Source organism: Micropterus dolomieu, linkage group LG22 (genome assembly GCF_021292245.1).
Source record: "Micropterus dolomieu isolate WLL.071019.BEF.003 ecotype Adirondacks linkage group LG22, ASM2129224v1, whole genome shotgun sequence".
In the NCBI taxonomy this organism is placed as follows: domain Eukaryota; kingdom Metazoa; phylum Chordata; class Actinopteri; order Centrarchiformes; family Centrarchidae; genus Micropterus; species Micropterus dolomieu.
Window position 1 is genome coordinate 32,712,415 of NC_060171.1, and position 17,186 is coordinate 32,729,600.

A 17,186-nucleotide genomic window follows, 5' to 3' on the forward strand; every position below is an offset into this window, starting at 1 on the left:
TATTACTCATACATTAATGTAAAAGCAGGAATTTGCTGTTGAAGTTAAGGTGGAGCAAATTTAATCTATTTTCTTACATTATTTTACTTAAGTAAATGTTTTGAATGCAGAGCTTCTACTTGTAGTGGAGTATTTTTACAATATGGTGGCCATTTTTTATTTGAGTAAAGGATTTAAATGCTTCCAATACTACAAACCACCTACCCACATTATGATGTTAAGTAACAGTAGCTAACCAACATTAATCAAGCCCATACAAGAGGAAGTGGTTGCTTCGTGTTCCCTGCTCTTATTTATTGCTGTTCATGCCGCATGTATTTTTTTGTGTGCACAGGTGCCATCACCAACAGTGAGAGACAGAACCAAGGCTCTGGTCCAAAGGTCCAAGGGGTATACTGTGTGCAAAAAAGTCATTATATAATTCCCTTATAAAACCACAGTCCACCTTAAAACAGAATTTATATGATGACATTCACAGACTTTAGACAATAAACCTAATATACTGACAAGCAGAGAGAAGATGGAAATCACAGGATCATGCTTGAATTGATGATGTCATATTACTCCATGGGTACATATCATTTACATTTTAGCTATTACATCCAACAGTCCAGCAGTTTATTAAAATGTATCAGAAAAGGCCTCAAATTCAAATGTGGAACGTCAAAAAAATAATTCTATTTTAGGGTGGAATTTCTTTTGTATCTATTTATTTATTCTCAGACGTACTAACTGTGTATGTTCACTAGGTTTTTCCTTGTATCAATATTGCATCAGATGCATGGGCTGTTGCATGTTACCACCTGATGAAGTAATGCTATATGCTTTCTCCTTTGTTTTTAAAGCCTCTGTGTGGATTTTAGTGCCCCACGTCGGTCTCACCTTGTTTATTAGTTGAGCTGAGATCAGAGAATCAGCTCCCAAAAAAAAAGCTTTTTCTTCAGCTAGTTAAAGGAACCAGTGAGGTGCACCCCTCTAAGTTGTGGGCCCAGCTATAGTCTTTCACGATTTCCATTGAATCTTAATGATTTTGGTGATCTCCTGTCTATTCCTCTGGCACCTCCAGCGGTCTAAAATTTTTGGTTTAGAGTGCAATGTGTCAACAACTAATGACTTGTCATTAAAATGTCTTTGTTGCAAATTGTTGCCACAATTATTATTATTAGTTCCATATTATTATCATTAATAAGGTTATCATTAGTAGTACTATTTTGATTTCATTTGTATTGCTGTCTGTACCACTGCCAGCTTTCCTGTTTTGATGGGCTGCTTCTCTCTCTCTCTCTCTGCTTCCCATTGTGACACTGGGAGCTGTCCCATTGGCCACTGAGCATCTCCACTAGTGTTGTTGGTGGGTCAGTGACATGTTAATGGTAGATCTCTGTCACTCATCCGATTTCTTCACTCACATTTACCCTACCAATCTGGATTTATACTGGAGACTTTCTGGTCATGTGACCACCTTATTAAACCTCCATATTGCTGTCAATGAAATGAGAATTACATTCATTAAAATGCGCTATGGCCACTCTGCTTTGCCTTACATTTGTAACACCATAGCATGTAAATGATCACTTTAGTGTTGCTAAAGCTTTACTACTTGTCCTGAGAGCATGTTGACTCCCCTGACCAAGCTGATTTATGAAACTGAGTGGTCTTCCCGTCATGGAGCAATGACTTTGCAGTTTTGGATGAAAGCTTAAGGGCCCCACAAGCAGCCAGAACCTCTCACAACAACGTAAACTAGTCCTTTGCTCATGTCACGGGATCAGGAAATACCAGATACATGTTGGGTTGGGTGTTCTCAGACAAGTGATGGGATTTGTGATTGTTCATGGGATACGTCAATAATAAAAAAATTTTTCAATTATTTTTTATAATTATAAAAATATATATAATTTAAGTACAACACTTTTCTGTATTCTCTATTTTGCCATGACTGGTATTCTGCCATTCAAAGCGGCTGTAAAATGAACAGGACTGGCTATTGTGTAAGGAGGAGAAGAAGTTTTCCATAGACCTGTTTTTCCCACACTGCCAGCCAGTCATAACTGAAGGAAATGTGATACCTTTGAAAGAATGCCCAAATGCTTTCAGTGGCATAACAACACCATCATCAGTGTGTTTTGCCTAAACTACTGTTTGTCTGTCTGACATATTGATTTGACACAACGTGACCGGACAGTCTCACATCCGGCAAACTCTAACATGCATGAAATCATAAATAAATAACGTTTTGATGACGCAGGTCAAGCCTCAGTATGTCATACCCATCATGAATAAGTAACTTTGTGTTTGGGCAGGGAACACCATAGAAGCAAGGAGTAATGACTGCAGTTACTCTTGCTGTATATTTGTGATGCAGTTTCAGTTCATTCCATCCATTAGATAAGACAAGTCTAATTTTATAAAATGTGTCAACATATGTCAGTGGACTTTTTCATAGCAAACATTTTAAATTGAAAATCACAGGTGTTACTAATAAAATTAAAGCAGCTATCATTGGTATCTTTATAGTAACAGTAGCACACATAATTACTTGTGAAAGGAGCCGGCAGTAGGGATGAACCCACAGAATTACCTGACTTGCTATTTACCTCAACTCAGTGGAGCTTTATTGCATCTTTCAGGAATATTTCCCCATGTTGCGTTTGTATCACTTTGCCCAATATTGCCTCATTGCTATCACGTGAACCATTAGCTTAGCTGGCTAACATATAGGTTCTCCATTTAGCTGCCCCTCTCTAAATTGTATGTCTATAAAGTGTCTTTGTGAAACATTGTGCAAGTGTAATAGAAATAAAATGGACACACTTGTGGAAATCTAGAAACTCAAAGTTTGAAAGAAGGGGAGGGTTGCCCTTTATTTTTTCAGGGTAGACCAACAGCCCCTCCAAAGGTCTCTGCACATCCATATATTAAGGATTTGAGGCAGTGCTTGAAGTGGAAAGAAATAGGTGCCAGTACTCCCCCCCATCCTCATCCTCAAGGTGAAACTAGTAAATATTATAACTGGACTATACTATTATATCTACTATGTTTGATGTGAAACATAGCCCATACATACGATACCACCAGTGCTAATGAGCTTAATGGCAGTGCAAGACCCAGTAGACACTGATGAACTTAGTTCTCAATAAAAAGACTGATAAAGTGATTATGAACCAAAGCTTAAACCTTTATTAACAGCCAGACAAGAGATTAAGAGACAAAAACTACAAAACAGTTGATAGCATCACTTTTCTCAACCAGCTTCTTTATGAGTGAGCTAAACATGTAATGATAGAAAATACTTTTAATGTCTGAGTGTCTTTTTGGAAAAGTCAAAATGTCTCTGTCAACCTGTGCTGGTTTTACTGCTCACCACATCAACGTGTAACTGGTCATTAAGGACTGATGGCCAGTCAGCTGGATCCACTGGAGGAGTAGAAACTTCATCCCATGTGGTAGTAAGCACGATGGTACTGCTCTCCACTTCAGTAGGCACAGGTAGACCTATGAGTTAGAGAATAACATGGAAAATAAGTAATTTTAGTAAGTTTGACGTGTTCATGCACTGAGTGTTCCTAGAGGTGAATAATTGTTCAGTTATTGTTGATGTAGGCTTAAACTTACCAGCACTGTCATCTTCTTGGATGAAACCAATGATGGAGGTAGAGGTGGAGGCTGATGAAATAATAAAATGTGGGCCGGTACGCAGTACCGGCACCTCGACGTTTTACTCTTCGGCATCATTTTGCAACATTTTCGGATTGAACGACACGTTTCCTTGCAACGTTCTGCAACGGGCTTCGAGGTATGTTTTCTCCCGTTTGCCGGGCATGTCTCAGGTGTTACCCAATCAGCTGCAACAAGTTTGTAAACACAATGGTGTTAAAAAGGCAGGACAATTCAGTGCGCTTGCCTACACAGCAGAGTGTTCATGGAACCACTGTTTCCGTTGAAAAAAACGTTTTGCTACGTTTTGTCTGCGCTGAACTCGGCCCTGGTTCTCTGGGCGCTACGCGACGCTCACCTGTTCCCGTTCTCGCCTGCCTGCTAATCTCTTTCAGCGGAGAGATCACAGCCTGGATGGACGGGACATTTAAAAATATTGACAGATAGGTGTCATTTATACTGGGGACGCTGGGGACAGGTCAGAATCAGAATAGGTGCGTTGGACGTCATGCGGCTTGCCATATGATCTCAGCTCACAGCAAGCTAATGCAGGTAGAATGTGTCCGACTTGATGGCAGCTCACATTAGGCCAGGGGTTTTCAAAGTGTGAGGCGGGCCTCCCTAGGAGGGCTCCAAACAGTTTCAGGGGAGGTTCAGTGAATGGAAGTGAAACAATATTGCATTAGTAATTGCTTTAGTTATCAAAAGGAGATCACATAGAATAGCACAAATGTGTGAGAGTTCAGAGAAAGTGGTTTTTGGGAACTGTGATTTCCCCCATCAGAGTCAGAAACTACTAAATGCCTTAGGACCAGTATTTGGTGTAGTCAGAAGTTATGTCAAACAGCAATATTAGGCTATTTTGCAGAGCCGGTGTGACACCAAAATGTGACAGATTCTGTGACCCAAATGCCAAGTAAAGTATGTCAGAGGCTTTGTTGTGTGATGTGAAGCGGCTGCAGTTTGGTTGGGTTTAAGCTCCAAAAGTACTTGGTTTGGTTTAGGGACCAAAAGTACTTGGTTTGGTTTAGGGACCAAAAGTACTTGGTTATGGTAAGGAAAACATCATCGTTTGGGTGTAGTCACAGAATCTGATAGGTCACAGATTTTGGTGTTACACAACCCCAGCCACTAAGCGACCATTGCGGTGGCGTAGGGCCCCGTGGCCAGCAGAGGGCCTGCTACAGTCACTACTTGATAGTGGTGGAAAAAAATCACTGAAAAAAGAAATGTAAAATAATAAAAATAAAAATGAAAGACAGCTCTTTATATTACGTACCATAATAAGCATAGTGGTTATTTAATTTAGTTATATAGGCTACTTTGGAAAATCAGCTGTGAACCTTAGGGTCCATCAGGCTTGATGTCTGACAAGAGAAGATAATATTTGTCTGGACATGTAAAAAGACAACAGAAGAGAGGAGGCAAGAAGATAAAAGTACGTAAGGCCACAGGCTCCATTTTCCTATGCCTGTATTTTTAGATAATCTGCACTAAAGGTCTTAGTTAGCCGCGCTGGTATTAACAATGACCGCGATTAGCATCACAATTTTTACAAACTGCATAAACGTATAGTATTAATATTATACCATAGTATAGGATTAACTCGTATTATTAAAGTCAGTTGATTAGGTTAATAGTGTTACTAGGACATGGGTCTTCTTCAATTTAAGCCATTAGCTTATCTTTTTTCTATCTAACTATCTCTGGAGCTGAGCTGTTCAAATCTAAAGTTATAAAGCATTTAACAGAACAAAAGCATATAGGTCAGGTTTCAACAGGTCATATCACCCAATAAGCTGATTCTGCTGGTAGGTTATGTGTTTTAGTTAAACCTATAGAGATGCCCTGTTCTTTCATTATATGTCAAATCTGTCAGGTAGGGAGTGTGTAGTAGCTGTTTTAAAGGACTGATTGTTGAGAAATATCATGGAGCCTCCTCCAAAGCTGCCAGTGTTGAAAAGACATCTTATCTAAAGTCACTTTTTAAAAGGAGACAGCATCAATCTGGCAGATTGTCTTGAATTATAAGATTGTCCACATCTAATAACACAAGTAAGTCATTTCAGTTCAGTTGATCTATCTACATTTTTTTTATTATTTCATAGCGGGTCCATCAGCCTCCACCTCTACCTCCATCATTGGTTTCCCAAGCTTTGTCTGAGGGGAGGCCTGCAGTCTCAGACTTTGAAAACCCCTGCATTAGACTATCGAGTCGGCAAAAGTCAGCCGCTGTCATCTCGAACGCACCTAATGTCTCCATCACTTTTGGAAAGCTTTTGTTAAAGATCTTCTGAAAAACAACTTGCATTGAGAAATTTTAAATAACAAATGACACAATGCACAATAAGAAAATATGCAATGGGGCTGAAAAATAGAAGAAAGAAATGCATTGTCCAAAAGCTGATTACTGCGTTATATTCCATTATATTTTTAGATTTTAAATTGTCACCTGCCAACTTAATTTTGTTTTCCTTCATGTAAATAAAGACATTTCCATTAATTGATGCAGAAAATGTCTCCAGAATGCAGGAAATTAATTGTGTTATGCTCAAAGTCATCCCACCCCTAATCTGAGCCCTTATGTCTTCACAACTTTACAACACAAAGTGATTTTTCTTGCACAATATTTTAAAGAATGACAGGTAGGCACTCTATCCAAAAAAAGTGTGACCTGTAAATATATTAACATTATACTAACAGTTATAATATTTACTAGTTTCACCTTGAGGATGAGGATGGGGGGAGGGGAGTACTAGCACCTATTTCTTTCCACTTCAAGCACTGGGTAGTATGGTTCTGGTTAGTGATGTAAGAGGGGTGTAATGGCACAACCCTCAGCCTCCACCAATGGAAATAAGGGCAGGGCTCAACACCCATGTTCGGGGAGCTTGCTATAAAACTGGCTTAAAATATCGAATTCTGTCCACTTTGTGTAAGAGTAATTAACTGCTGTGCTGCATCTTGGAGAGACTAGTGATTATTTAATGAGGTAAGTACTAATATGATTTTTAAAAAGTTTTATAATTTCAATTAAGGGTTTAATATTAAACAAATGAACTATGAATGGAGTTGCATGAAATTAAATGCATGTTTTCAAAATGTGCATCTCTTTTGTTCATGTTTGAGGGATATATCATTGGAAGATGATCTTCCAAAGCTTAGTTGTTTTGCACCACGATAAAGAAAGAGAGAATATGGAGTTTTTCCACACTCAGGTTTGAGCAACTCTGGTGAATCACTTCTCTGTGGGATCAATGAATAGGTTAACACAAACAGAACAGAATGACATTTCGGTGATTGAAAAATAAAATCGCACATTGAGAACTCGGCTGAAATAATTTAGCAAAATTTAGGAAGAAAGTCCGCCTTAAATGTTCATCTAATAATAATTTCAATAGCATATTTTGCTATCTGAGCAAGCTTTTAACAATATATATTTATATATATTTAAAATAATCTTTATTCTTAGTATATATGACAATATTAGCAAAGTAGAAGCAGAAGTATCCTCTACTTAGGCAAGGAGTGCCCAACTGTAAAAAATGCTCATGTAGTAAATCGTACTAAACACACCTAGCAAGTAAAAGTGCTCATGCAGATTGTTTTTTTTAATTATTAATAGACTGTTATTGGATTGTTATTATTGATTAATATGCATGGAGTTGTTAAAGTTGAGCTGGTTGAAGAGGAGCTAACTGAGCATCTGGATTGTAGTGGCGTAAAATTGTAAAGTTGCATAAAATGGAATATTCAAGTAAAGTACCTTACAATTAAACTTTGTTTGTATTTAGTAAATGTACTACTCACTCTTGCTGCTATAACCATCATTGTCCATCATTCTCATCAGTTCAACGATGGATAACAAGTCTTACTTGGTTCAAATGAGTGGGAATGGAGTCCTTGGCAAAAACACTGTCAAAAGCCTGAATGGGTCTGGAGTCAACGGGAAGGGAGTAAACCGGAACGGCATCCACCACGTCAGTGTGAATGGCAGTTTGTATCCTGCCAAAGCCAAGAGCCGCAGGCAGAGATGGGAAGTGAAGCCCTCAGAGATGGCCAACAAAACGCTCAATCCCATCAGATCCATAGTGGATGGGATGAAGCTCACCCCGAACCCGGATAAACCCATGATCGCTCTTTCCATAGGTGAGAGGGTTTCTAAATGAAGTTGGTGATTTAAAAACTTCTGGAGATTCCCCTTGTTGCTTACATGCAACTAGTTTCTGAGATTGGAAACAAAATACACCTGCCTGTATGATACTACTAATTCCAAGACAATACAATTTCATGCTGTCCATTCACTGCCTCCACCGATGATCCACTGTAATTGTTTTACACTATTAAACACTAACACTATTAAACATGAGCCCTATATTCTACGACTTTTCTATTTTTCGTATCCAGAGGGCTGTTTCCATTTGCCAGTCATTTAATGTTTGATCTTTGCTTTCTCTCACTGTTGCTTACTATCACGTCTGTCCTCAGGGGATCCCACTGTGTTTGGAAACCTGCCAACAAATGATGCAGTGCTTCAGGCCATGAAAGACGCCATAGACTCCCAAAAATACAACGGCTATGCTCCTTCCATTGGTGAGTCACACTAACCAACAAACTAAACTAGATCCACAGCCGCCACCTTTAAATGTGTGGATAGAAATGTTGTTTCATGTTAGCTTTAAAAGTGAAGTACAGATGCATAAAGGTGAGAAGTTTTGGTGGTTGTATCTCTGTTTGTATGTACTACATATTTTCTCTGTGTCCACCGGCAGGTTATCCGAAGAGCCGGCAGGCAGTGGCCAACTTTTACAGCTGCCCTGAGGCTCCTCTAGAGGCAGAGGTACTGACTCTTAATACACCTCATACCTTTGCTGACACCCTTTTTCGTTCACACTTGTCACAGTGACTTTATTCAAAGAATAGAAACGGTTGGGTGTTGGTGGTAACATACATGTATAGTTTTGGTGTCTATGCTCTTGAAAGTAAAGTGCACCCACCCTCCTTTCCAGGATGTGATTTTGACCAGCGGCTGCAGTCAGGCCATTGACCTGGCTATCAGTGTCCTCTGTAACCCAGGGGACAATGTTCTGGTCCCATGCCCAGGCTTCTCCTTATATAAGACTCTGGCAGTTTCCATGGGCATCGAGGTCAAGCTCTACAACCTGCTGGTAAGTAGTAGAGGTACCATCCCTATGCTACCTGTACTATTTACTCTCTTTTTGTTCTAAACACAAATAATGTGTAGTGTACTTACCTTCTAAAGAAATATATTCTTTGCCATCACTGTAAAATTCATCTGTTTGTGACCAGTACATAGATAATGTGGCGTATTATCATGCACAATAACACGTTTAAGATATGTTTATGTATGCTCAAAGTCTTCAAGCATGGAGAAAACCCCTGGTTGCAATACTGCACTACCACTGAGAAAAACAAGGCTTACTATTCTGTGCCATTTCTCGAGTCAGGTACCAGGTTTGCAAACTGACCGACACACAAACAAAATTATTGTTAACTCTTCTATTATCAAAACCCAGTTGTTCCTTGAGCGGATAGCTGGCTAACTAGCAAAATACAATGTGTAAATAAGATAGATAAGCTAGGCTAGCAGCCTACTACTGCTCTCTGTGTTTTTCATTAGCAAGGCTAAACATGATGATTTACTGTAAGTTTTTGTATAATCAAAAATTGCATATTGCCATAGTCGCATATGTTACATACGAAGCCTTTCTTGAGAATACAGACAGGTCATAGTTTATCCTTCTTGTTGTAATGCATCACTGGCATTGCATTAGATTAGATCTTTTCCCTCTCTCTTCTGCTGTCGCTGACTGGCAAATAAAAAACAAGATAGAAAAAGATATAGAGAGAAAATGTTAACATAATTGCAAAGAAAGTAGGACATTGTGGCGAGGACTTGTGGGATGGAGATGGTTCCTTTCTCTATGTTGGTACACACTGGCTGAAAAAACTGCCCCAATGAATTAAACAAAGGTTCAAGGCCTTGGTCAATGGCAGTTGAGAAGCATAAACTGAATAACTAACTGGTAACAACCTTATACTGGTTGTTGAGGACACGATACCATTCACCTTCCTGATCCACCTTCAACTTAACTTTACTGTAACAGGTTGCTATCTCATATTTTTACAACAGTAGCTATCCCTAATCATCATCAGGATACATCATCATACACAATAAAGTTTCTGCCCTCACCGTGACACCCTGATAAATCCTTTCAGCCAGAGAAGTCATGGGAGGTTGACCTGGAACACCTGGAGAGCCTGATTGATGAGAAGACCTCCTGTCTGATTGTCACCAATCCATCCAACCCTTGTGGCTCTGTCTTCAGCAAGGAACACCTAAAGAAGATCCTCAAAGGTTAGCTGCAGTTCTGCCCCACTCTGCTTTTATAGGAAAATGAGTTAAAACTCCTCAAAAGCTTTAAATTAGCAGTACAGTTGAAGTCCAAGGCGACCATTTGGACACATAAAATGCACATAAACACAGCATTTGCTTCATCTTCATGAAACAATGAAATGGTTCTTGTTTTTCTCAGTGGCCTCCAGACACTGCGTTCCCATTCTGGCTGATGAAATCTACAGCGATATGGTGAGTACATCAACACTTCAACAAAAGTCCCACAGTACAGGTTGGCAGGTAGCGTGGCCCTCTGTAACATCAGTGAGGCACATTTTTCACCACAGTGACAGCAGAGGTTGTGTTTCATTTGGTGTTATTTACCCTGGCTGAATGAGCGGAGGGCAGTGAGATCGGCAGGAGCCAGCAGTGGATTTCGGCAGATCTGGATTGAGGTATCAGAATTGGTATGGGGAGAGACAAAGTTGCATCCCTAATTTCTTAGCAGCAACATCTTAGAAACAATGTCCCCATTAAGGTGCATTCAGAATGAATCTTCATGTGAAATTTACTACCGGAGTGTTTTTGCAGTTTTGTTAAATTCAGCCCAAACAGCTAATGTCCTAACTGTACAGACATTAGTTGTAGCATGCCATGAGTGTGTGGCCAGGTGACAGCCCTTTGTGATTCCAATGAACTTAATTTTGCCCCAGTCAAACGTCCTTACGGTGCTTCAATTTGAGCCACCTAGAGCAAATTCACATTCAAATTGTGCACACTTACATCATTCAAATTGACTTTTGTGCAATTGCACTGCCATTATAATCCACTTGTTCTGCAGTATGAGTACATCTTTACTCTTTATAATTCACAGCACTTGCTAAAAGACGTTTTCTCTAGAACTACTTTCTACCAAAGTAAAGGTCCTCATGAAAATATGTATGTACTGTAGGTTATCCAGAATAACATGGTTGTTTGTGAATCGAGATGTTGTTGATGATTTTTTTCAAATGAAATTTTTCAATGCTGTGAGCACCATAGATTGGGGGGAGGCAGACATTAAAGAGACAGAGAGTGGGTGAGCTAAACCTTTAAATCAACATTATGTGGTAACTTCATCTTAATATAACAGCTTCAAAATCATTTTGATGGTACACTAACTTGTAATAGGGAGAATGGCGTCTCTGTCATTGCCACTCAGGTGCACCTGGTATTGTGCACGGTGTCATGCTTTACGGCACCACATCACGCACCAAGAAGACTCTTCAGCACGCTAGCTATACAAAGAAGCTAACTTGGTCTTCTCAGTATGGATATCATGGCAGACGTGTACAGATGTCCTTATTTACGACAGTGGAGAATTACAGTCTGAAACTGTAGGAGTGCCTAATTGCAAAAAACCCCACCAAATCTTACTTAATTTTACTTTAAAAATTAAATTGACCAAATTTAAATATTGACCATCAGAAAACAGCAATTATGTCACATTCAGTCTAATGTTTTGGCATCAGTTTTGGCCTTGATAAGTCTTTACTGGTCAAACTTTGGTTGAAGGTCATGCAAACATATGCACAGATTTACACACGCACATAGACTCCTGAACACACAGACACATAGACAGGCAGGAACCCACGCACACTCACAGGCAGCCTGAATGTTTGTTTGCCAGCTCAATAAAAAAGTGGAGATAAGGTAACACTTGAATTATCTGGTGCAGTAGTTTTCCACAGGGGACATTCGATAAGATGATGAATGCAAAACACGGTTGAGGTCCAAAAGCGTCTTTCGGATTCATTGAATATCACCTCACTTATTTCAGTTTTGGGTCTTTATTCAGCTTCATGTTCTTTTACAAGTCACTGTTAGAGCATTCATCGTTGTGCCTTTGATAGCTGCTACTGAAGAAGTTATTAGTAGTGTGATATTAAAATGGACAAATAGAGGTTTAGTAAGAGAGGGCTTGGAGAGAAAGCATGAGAGTCTATGTATCATTTGTCTCTTCTGAGTGCAGGGAGGATGTTGTAGTTACAGGGTGAAAATACCAGAAAGGTTACAGAAGTAGAGGTGAAGAGTGTACAGTAAAAATACCAGAAAAGAAACTTTGTCTTACAGCTGCAAAAAATTAAATGCGCCTTTCCATCAGTCGCTCAAAGAAGAATGAATAGTAAAGACTTGCTTTTGTGCTTTAAAATTTGTGTTGTAGCAGTTGGAACCGGTGCAAGTGGAACCGTTTAGAGACGGGGTTGTTGGGTGCATCCACAAACCCCCCTCCCCACCACCACGACTGGGCCATTTCACTTTAAACACAAGCAGACCAGAATGACTTTGCACTTTTGCCTGCATGTGTTTGCAATCAATGCAAATGTCGGTTTAGCGCAGCAGAAGCAGGGGAGGAATGGAGTTCATGTGGTGGTGGGGAGCTGGGTTGGGGGTGTAGTAGTGAGGCTTTGCTTTTATGACTTGAGAGTTTGAAGACTCAGGGGCCAGGGTGTCTGTGAAGTGCACCAGCCAATTAAGGCTCTGTCAGTGGGGCATTAGCCCCGTGTCCCTCTTCTCCATAAGACTCTCAGCAGGATATTCTGTTTTACAATTCATGTCTGTACAGTGTAGGTATGCTCTGTATGACCTTTGAGTTGTAAAGTGTGCTGGCAAATAGCTCAGGCAAACACTTTTCAAATCACTTTCTGTGAATTTTATTCAAGTCTTCTGCAGAAGGAACTCACTGGGACACACACGCATCAGAGGATCATCCGAGTGAGCTGCAGTGTCTCAGCACATGCAGCTTTTAACCTAATCTCAGTGTCAGATCACTATCTCACCTCGGGAACACGATGTCTATGATTCCATAGAGGACACTCAATCTGAATCTATCGTGAGAAAATCATGCCCAGCTCAGTCATTATTATAAACTTGCAGGATTGAGTGTTTTACTATAATTAGTGTCTGGTGCCGAAACAGTTGGTAATAGTTCCATATTTGCTCTATGTTCATGTACATCCAAATTTCTGTTGCACACCCGACTGAACCTCTCTGTACTGATCACAATGCTTTAATGAAATCCTACTCTTGCTTAACTCATTCTCGATTTTAGAGTGGGGGTGGGTGGTGGGAGAGTCTCTGCATGTCAAGTGAGTTGAGGTCGCCAGAAACAACAAATGCTTTAAACTGGAAGGCTATGCAGGCACATTTCAAATGTACATGCTATTATGTCAATGATAGTCGTCTGGCCAATAGGATGTGGGGAGTTTCCTGCTCGAAGTCAAATATACTGAATGGCTTTAATGAGAACCAGCTTTTTGTGGGTGGACCGTAGCTCACTGTGGTTAATGTGCCATCACCCTTTCTCTTACCCCTCTCTCTGTCTCTGTCTGTACTACTACTACTCTCTCTTATTCTTTCTTTGGTTTCTCCCTCACCACCTGAACAAATATATAATCAAATAAAAGCAAGATATGTATATATATTATACTTTTAAACAGTTATTCATGGAATTATTTGTAAAAGAGATACAGCTAACTTGCATAACATGCTTATTTTGTATGAGTAGGTAGCTTAGGTAGTGATCATCTGTGAGCATCTTTCAGTTCATTGTCTTGGTTTTGGCCCACAACTTTAAAATTTTGATTAACTGCTTTCAGCCTCATTTCCAGCTGCAGTGGGTGCTAGGTCAGATAAACCCACTGTATGCTATTTGCCCTAAACCAAACAACAGACAAACAAAGTCGAGGACTAGCTAGTGAACGTAGTGTGTAATTGACTCAATTTTTTTTGCTCAAGCTGATGTGTTGCGAGCTTTCTGGCGCAAATGGCTGCCGTGCATCACCCAGGTGGGTGCTACACATTGGTGGTGGTTAAGATCAGTTCTGCTGCCCCAAAGTGGCTAAAAAAGTCTATTAAAACTGCTTTGGGAGTCTAATTTAACTAATAATAATATAATAATTATAATAAACTTACTATCAAGTCTACTACCACACAACATAATAGTGCCTCATGGCCATGGATGATTTTTCTTCTTGAACATATTCCATTTTGTTCCTCAGGTTTTCCCAGGTTGCAGCTGTCCTTCTTTGGCATCTCTGAGCAGTGATGTTCCAATCCTTTCCTGCGGCGGCTTGGCTAAACGCTGGCTGGTCCCCGGTTGGAGGATGGGATGGATCCTCATCCATGACAGGAATGATATCTTTGGATCCAAGGTATGTAGGCTTTTTTTACGTTCTTTAAACAGAGAACGAATGGGTAGACTCCAGCAGACTGTTGCATTTACCAAACTTACACATGCAGTATGTCCCCTTTGCAGATTCGAGAGGGTCTGGTGAAACTCACCCAACGTATTCTGGGAGCCTGCAGCATCGTCCAGGGTGCCCTGGAGAGCATCCTCAACAACACACCTCAAAGCTTTTACAATAGCACCATCAACTTTCTTAAGGTAAGCAGAGAGATGATGCATTAGGATTGAGTAATATAGACAAGTCATTTTGGTGACCCTTATTCGACCTCAGCAGCAGCTACTCTATGTTGCTATGCATATTGTAGTATTTTCACATTAAAAAACTTCTTGTATATCGTATCGTATTCATAATCCATTTAAATGTATGTGACCAAACTATTTTGTGTCTTCTATTTCATAATGTGTCTTCAGTTCTCTTCTACTAAGTTTATAACATTCTTCATTTGTTTTATTTATTTATATTCTGACCTATTGCAACATGTATGACATGAGACTTATTGGATAGTTTATCTTTTTCTTCCTCAGTCCAACTCGGAGATCTGTTTCAATGAGTTGTCCACCATCCCCGGCCTGAACCCTGTCATGCCTTCAGGAGCAATGTACCTCATGGTCAGTATGTGGTTTATTTTGAACATGGACAGACGTGCAAATTTGTTTTGTGTCATGATGACTTTGTAGTTAAAGGGGCAGATTTTACCCATCAAGTTCAGTTTTCTCATCACAGAGAGTACAATGTCTTCTGTTGCTTTTGAGGGAGATGTCTGAAGTCTGAAAAAATAACCCTGAATATGTCATCAGGCTCATCTTGGTTTAGGCCTGTACACTACATTTATTTTAACCTACAAACTGGGTGCAATTGTGAATTGTGTGTGTCTGTGCAAATTTGTCCAGGTGGGGATTGATATGGATCACTTTCCTGACTTTGAAAATGATGTGGACTTTACTGAACGACTGGTGACCGAGCAGTCTGTCTTCTGTCTGCCTGCCTCAGTAAGACACCATCCCTGTTTCTGTCACTGCTGTCATGGATCCATTTGTCCTTACATGTGTCTACATGCTTACATTTTCAATAAAATTGAAAAATCACTATCACTTCAATGCCTAAGAATATCCATGTTCTGTCCTCTCCCAGGCATTTGAGTATCCTAACTTCTTTCGCATTGTGGTGACGGTGCCGGAGGAGATGATGGTGGAGGCCTGCGCTCGGATCAGGGAGTTCTGCCAGCGTCACTATCGGCCCTGCAGTCGTGACAGCAATGATCTGGACCAGTGATGCAGCAGAACTGAACCAGCCTGACCAGCCAGCATGGACCTTGTGAAGACCAAAGTCTAAGGGACAGAACAACTGTCCTCTAGTTATAGACTGAGCAGGAATCATCTTTGAAACTGTATTCCATCATTTTATGAAGTTAGAGATGTAGGACTCCGATGTCAAAACTGTGTTAATATTGTCATCACTGCGGCAACCAAAAGCTTGTAAGCAACACATCTGATGGTCCATTGATGGTGTAATTTTTTTTATGTAAACCGTATGAAATGAGCAGACCTAATATTTATATTTTATACAGACAGCGTATATTAACCTCTACTTGTTTTGTGTATTTATATAATTTGTGTAATAACTATATCAACTGTAGGATTGTAGACTGTGCATACTGTACACACCAGTTGGCTTCTTTGCTGTCATGATTACAGGAAGTGAATATATATTTGAATAACCATTTTTATAAACTTTATGTATTCATAATTTTCTGCATGCTTTACTTGATCTAGAAAATGACTCATGCTCTTTATCAGATCAGTCTCTGTATGTTGTTTGTATGTTAATTGTGTGCCATATTGAATCACACACACAAAAAAAAAATTTTTTCCAGACAAAATGTTATTTAGTAGTTTTGTTAATAGTTACCTAATAAAAAAAATGTACACATTTTGTTTTATAAGAGTTATTTTAAGTTCTGATGTTGCGCACACCCAGGTGGATTGGACTCTCAAAACAAAGCATTTTGCTCACAAAACATGCAGAGAGCAAACTATAACCGTAGAGATTCTGTTAGGAAGTGATCCGAATCAGCTTGTTCAACATATGACTCCCTCTAACCATGAATTCTCATCTACTCTCCACAGCCACATCTGATTCTTATGTAACTTTCTAAATGTCTCCACATGTGACCACATAAATGTCCAGTACACATATGGCTCCTTTGACTGCAGCCTGTTGATTGTGACTCTGGTACTCCTCCATAAATGTACGGGATGTCTCTGAAGGATACAATGGCTTTCCATTTGGCAGCATTTCTCCAGAAGCACTTAAGATAGTTGGATTAGCTCAAACTTTAACACAATTAATATACATTCTTTTACTGTGCAATGTTAAAGATGAAAGAAATCCAATAAATGTCTGTTGCATGAGTAAGTGTTGCACTTTGAGACGAAATCGCAATTCAATTATATTTTAATTTTTAAGGATTTTTAGGCAGCAAGCCTCAGTCTGCTGGTCAGTCAATCCACCACTTTGGCCCCTAGAGGATTTTGGTGAATCCTAGACTTTTCCCAGACAGCGCTATCCACTAGAACACCGTGCTGCCCCATGATACTGAACATGGTAAACATAATACCTGCTGAACATCAGCATGATAGCATTGTTATTGTGAGCATATTAGCTTGCTAGTGTTAGGATTTGACTCAAAGCAGTGCTGTGCCTCAGTACAGCCTCACAGAGCTGATAGCGTTGCTGTAGACTGTTAGTTTTGTTTCTTGATCATTGGAATGGAAAGAATTATGATATATGATATTTTACATATGACACACATAAATGTGACTATTACATGACTTTGTGGTACCATGCTTTTGAACCATCTTGAATCATCTGGTGCACCCAAAGATGACAATCACTGCCTTTGTTTTGTTTTCATATTTAACAATAAAATCAACAATCTTCAA

The 17,186-nt window shown here is 39.7% G+C and overlaps 1 protein-coding gene across 7 annotated transcripts; it reads left to right on the forward strand.

The window, feature by feature from the left end:
• The first annotated feature begins 3,466 nt into the window (after window positions 1–3,466).
• tat (tyrosine aminotransferase) lies at window positions 3,467–16,173 on the forward strand. Of its 7 annotated transcripts, XM_046036190.1 has the most exons (13): window positions 4,196–4,209; window positions 6,635–6,649; window positions 7,508–7,806; window positions 8,146–8,250; window positions 8,430–8,497; window positions 8,667–8,825; window positions 9,898–10,036; window positions 10,215–10,267; window positions 14,056–14,208; window positions 14,313–14,441; window positions 14,769–14,852; window positions 15,135–15,233; window positions 15,376–16,173. In XM_046036190.1, the coding sequence occupies exons 2-13, from the start codon at window positions 6,645–6,647 to the stop codon at window positions 15,514–15,516; spliced, it is 1,434 nt and encodes a 477-aa protein (XP_045892146.1). In that variant the 5' UTR covers window positions 4,196–4,209; window positions 6,635–6,644; the 3' UTR covers window positions 15,517–16,173. The 7 variants fall into 7 exon arrangements, with proteins under 7 accessions (XP_045892151.1, XP_045892149.1, XP_045892150.1 ...); XM_046036195.1 differs by lacking the exons at window positions 4,196–4,209; window positions 6,635–6,649 and adding an exon at window positions 3,467–3,489; XM_046036193.1 differs by lacking the exons at window positions 4,196–4,209; window positions 6,635–6,649 and adding an exon at window positions 3,742–3,796.
• The last annotated feature ends 1,013 nt before the right edge of the window (window positions 16,174–17,186 follow it).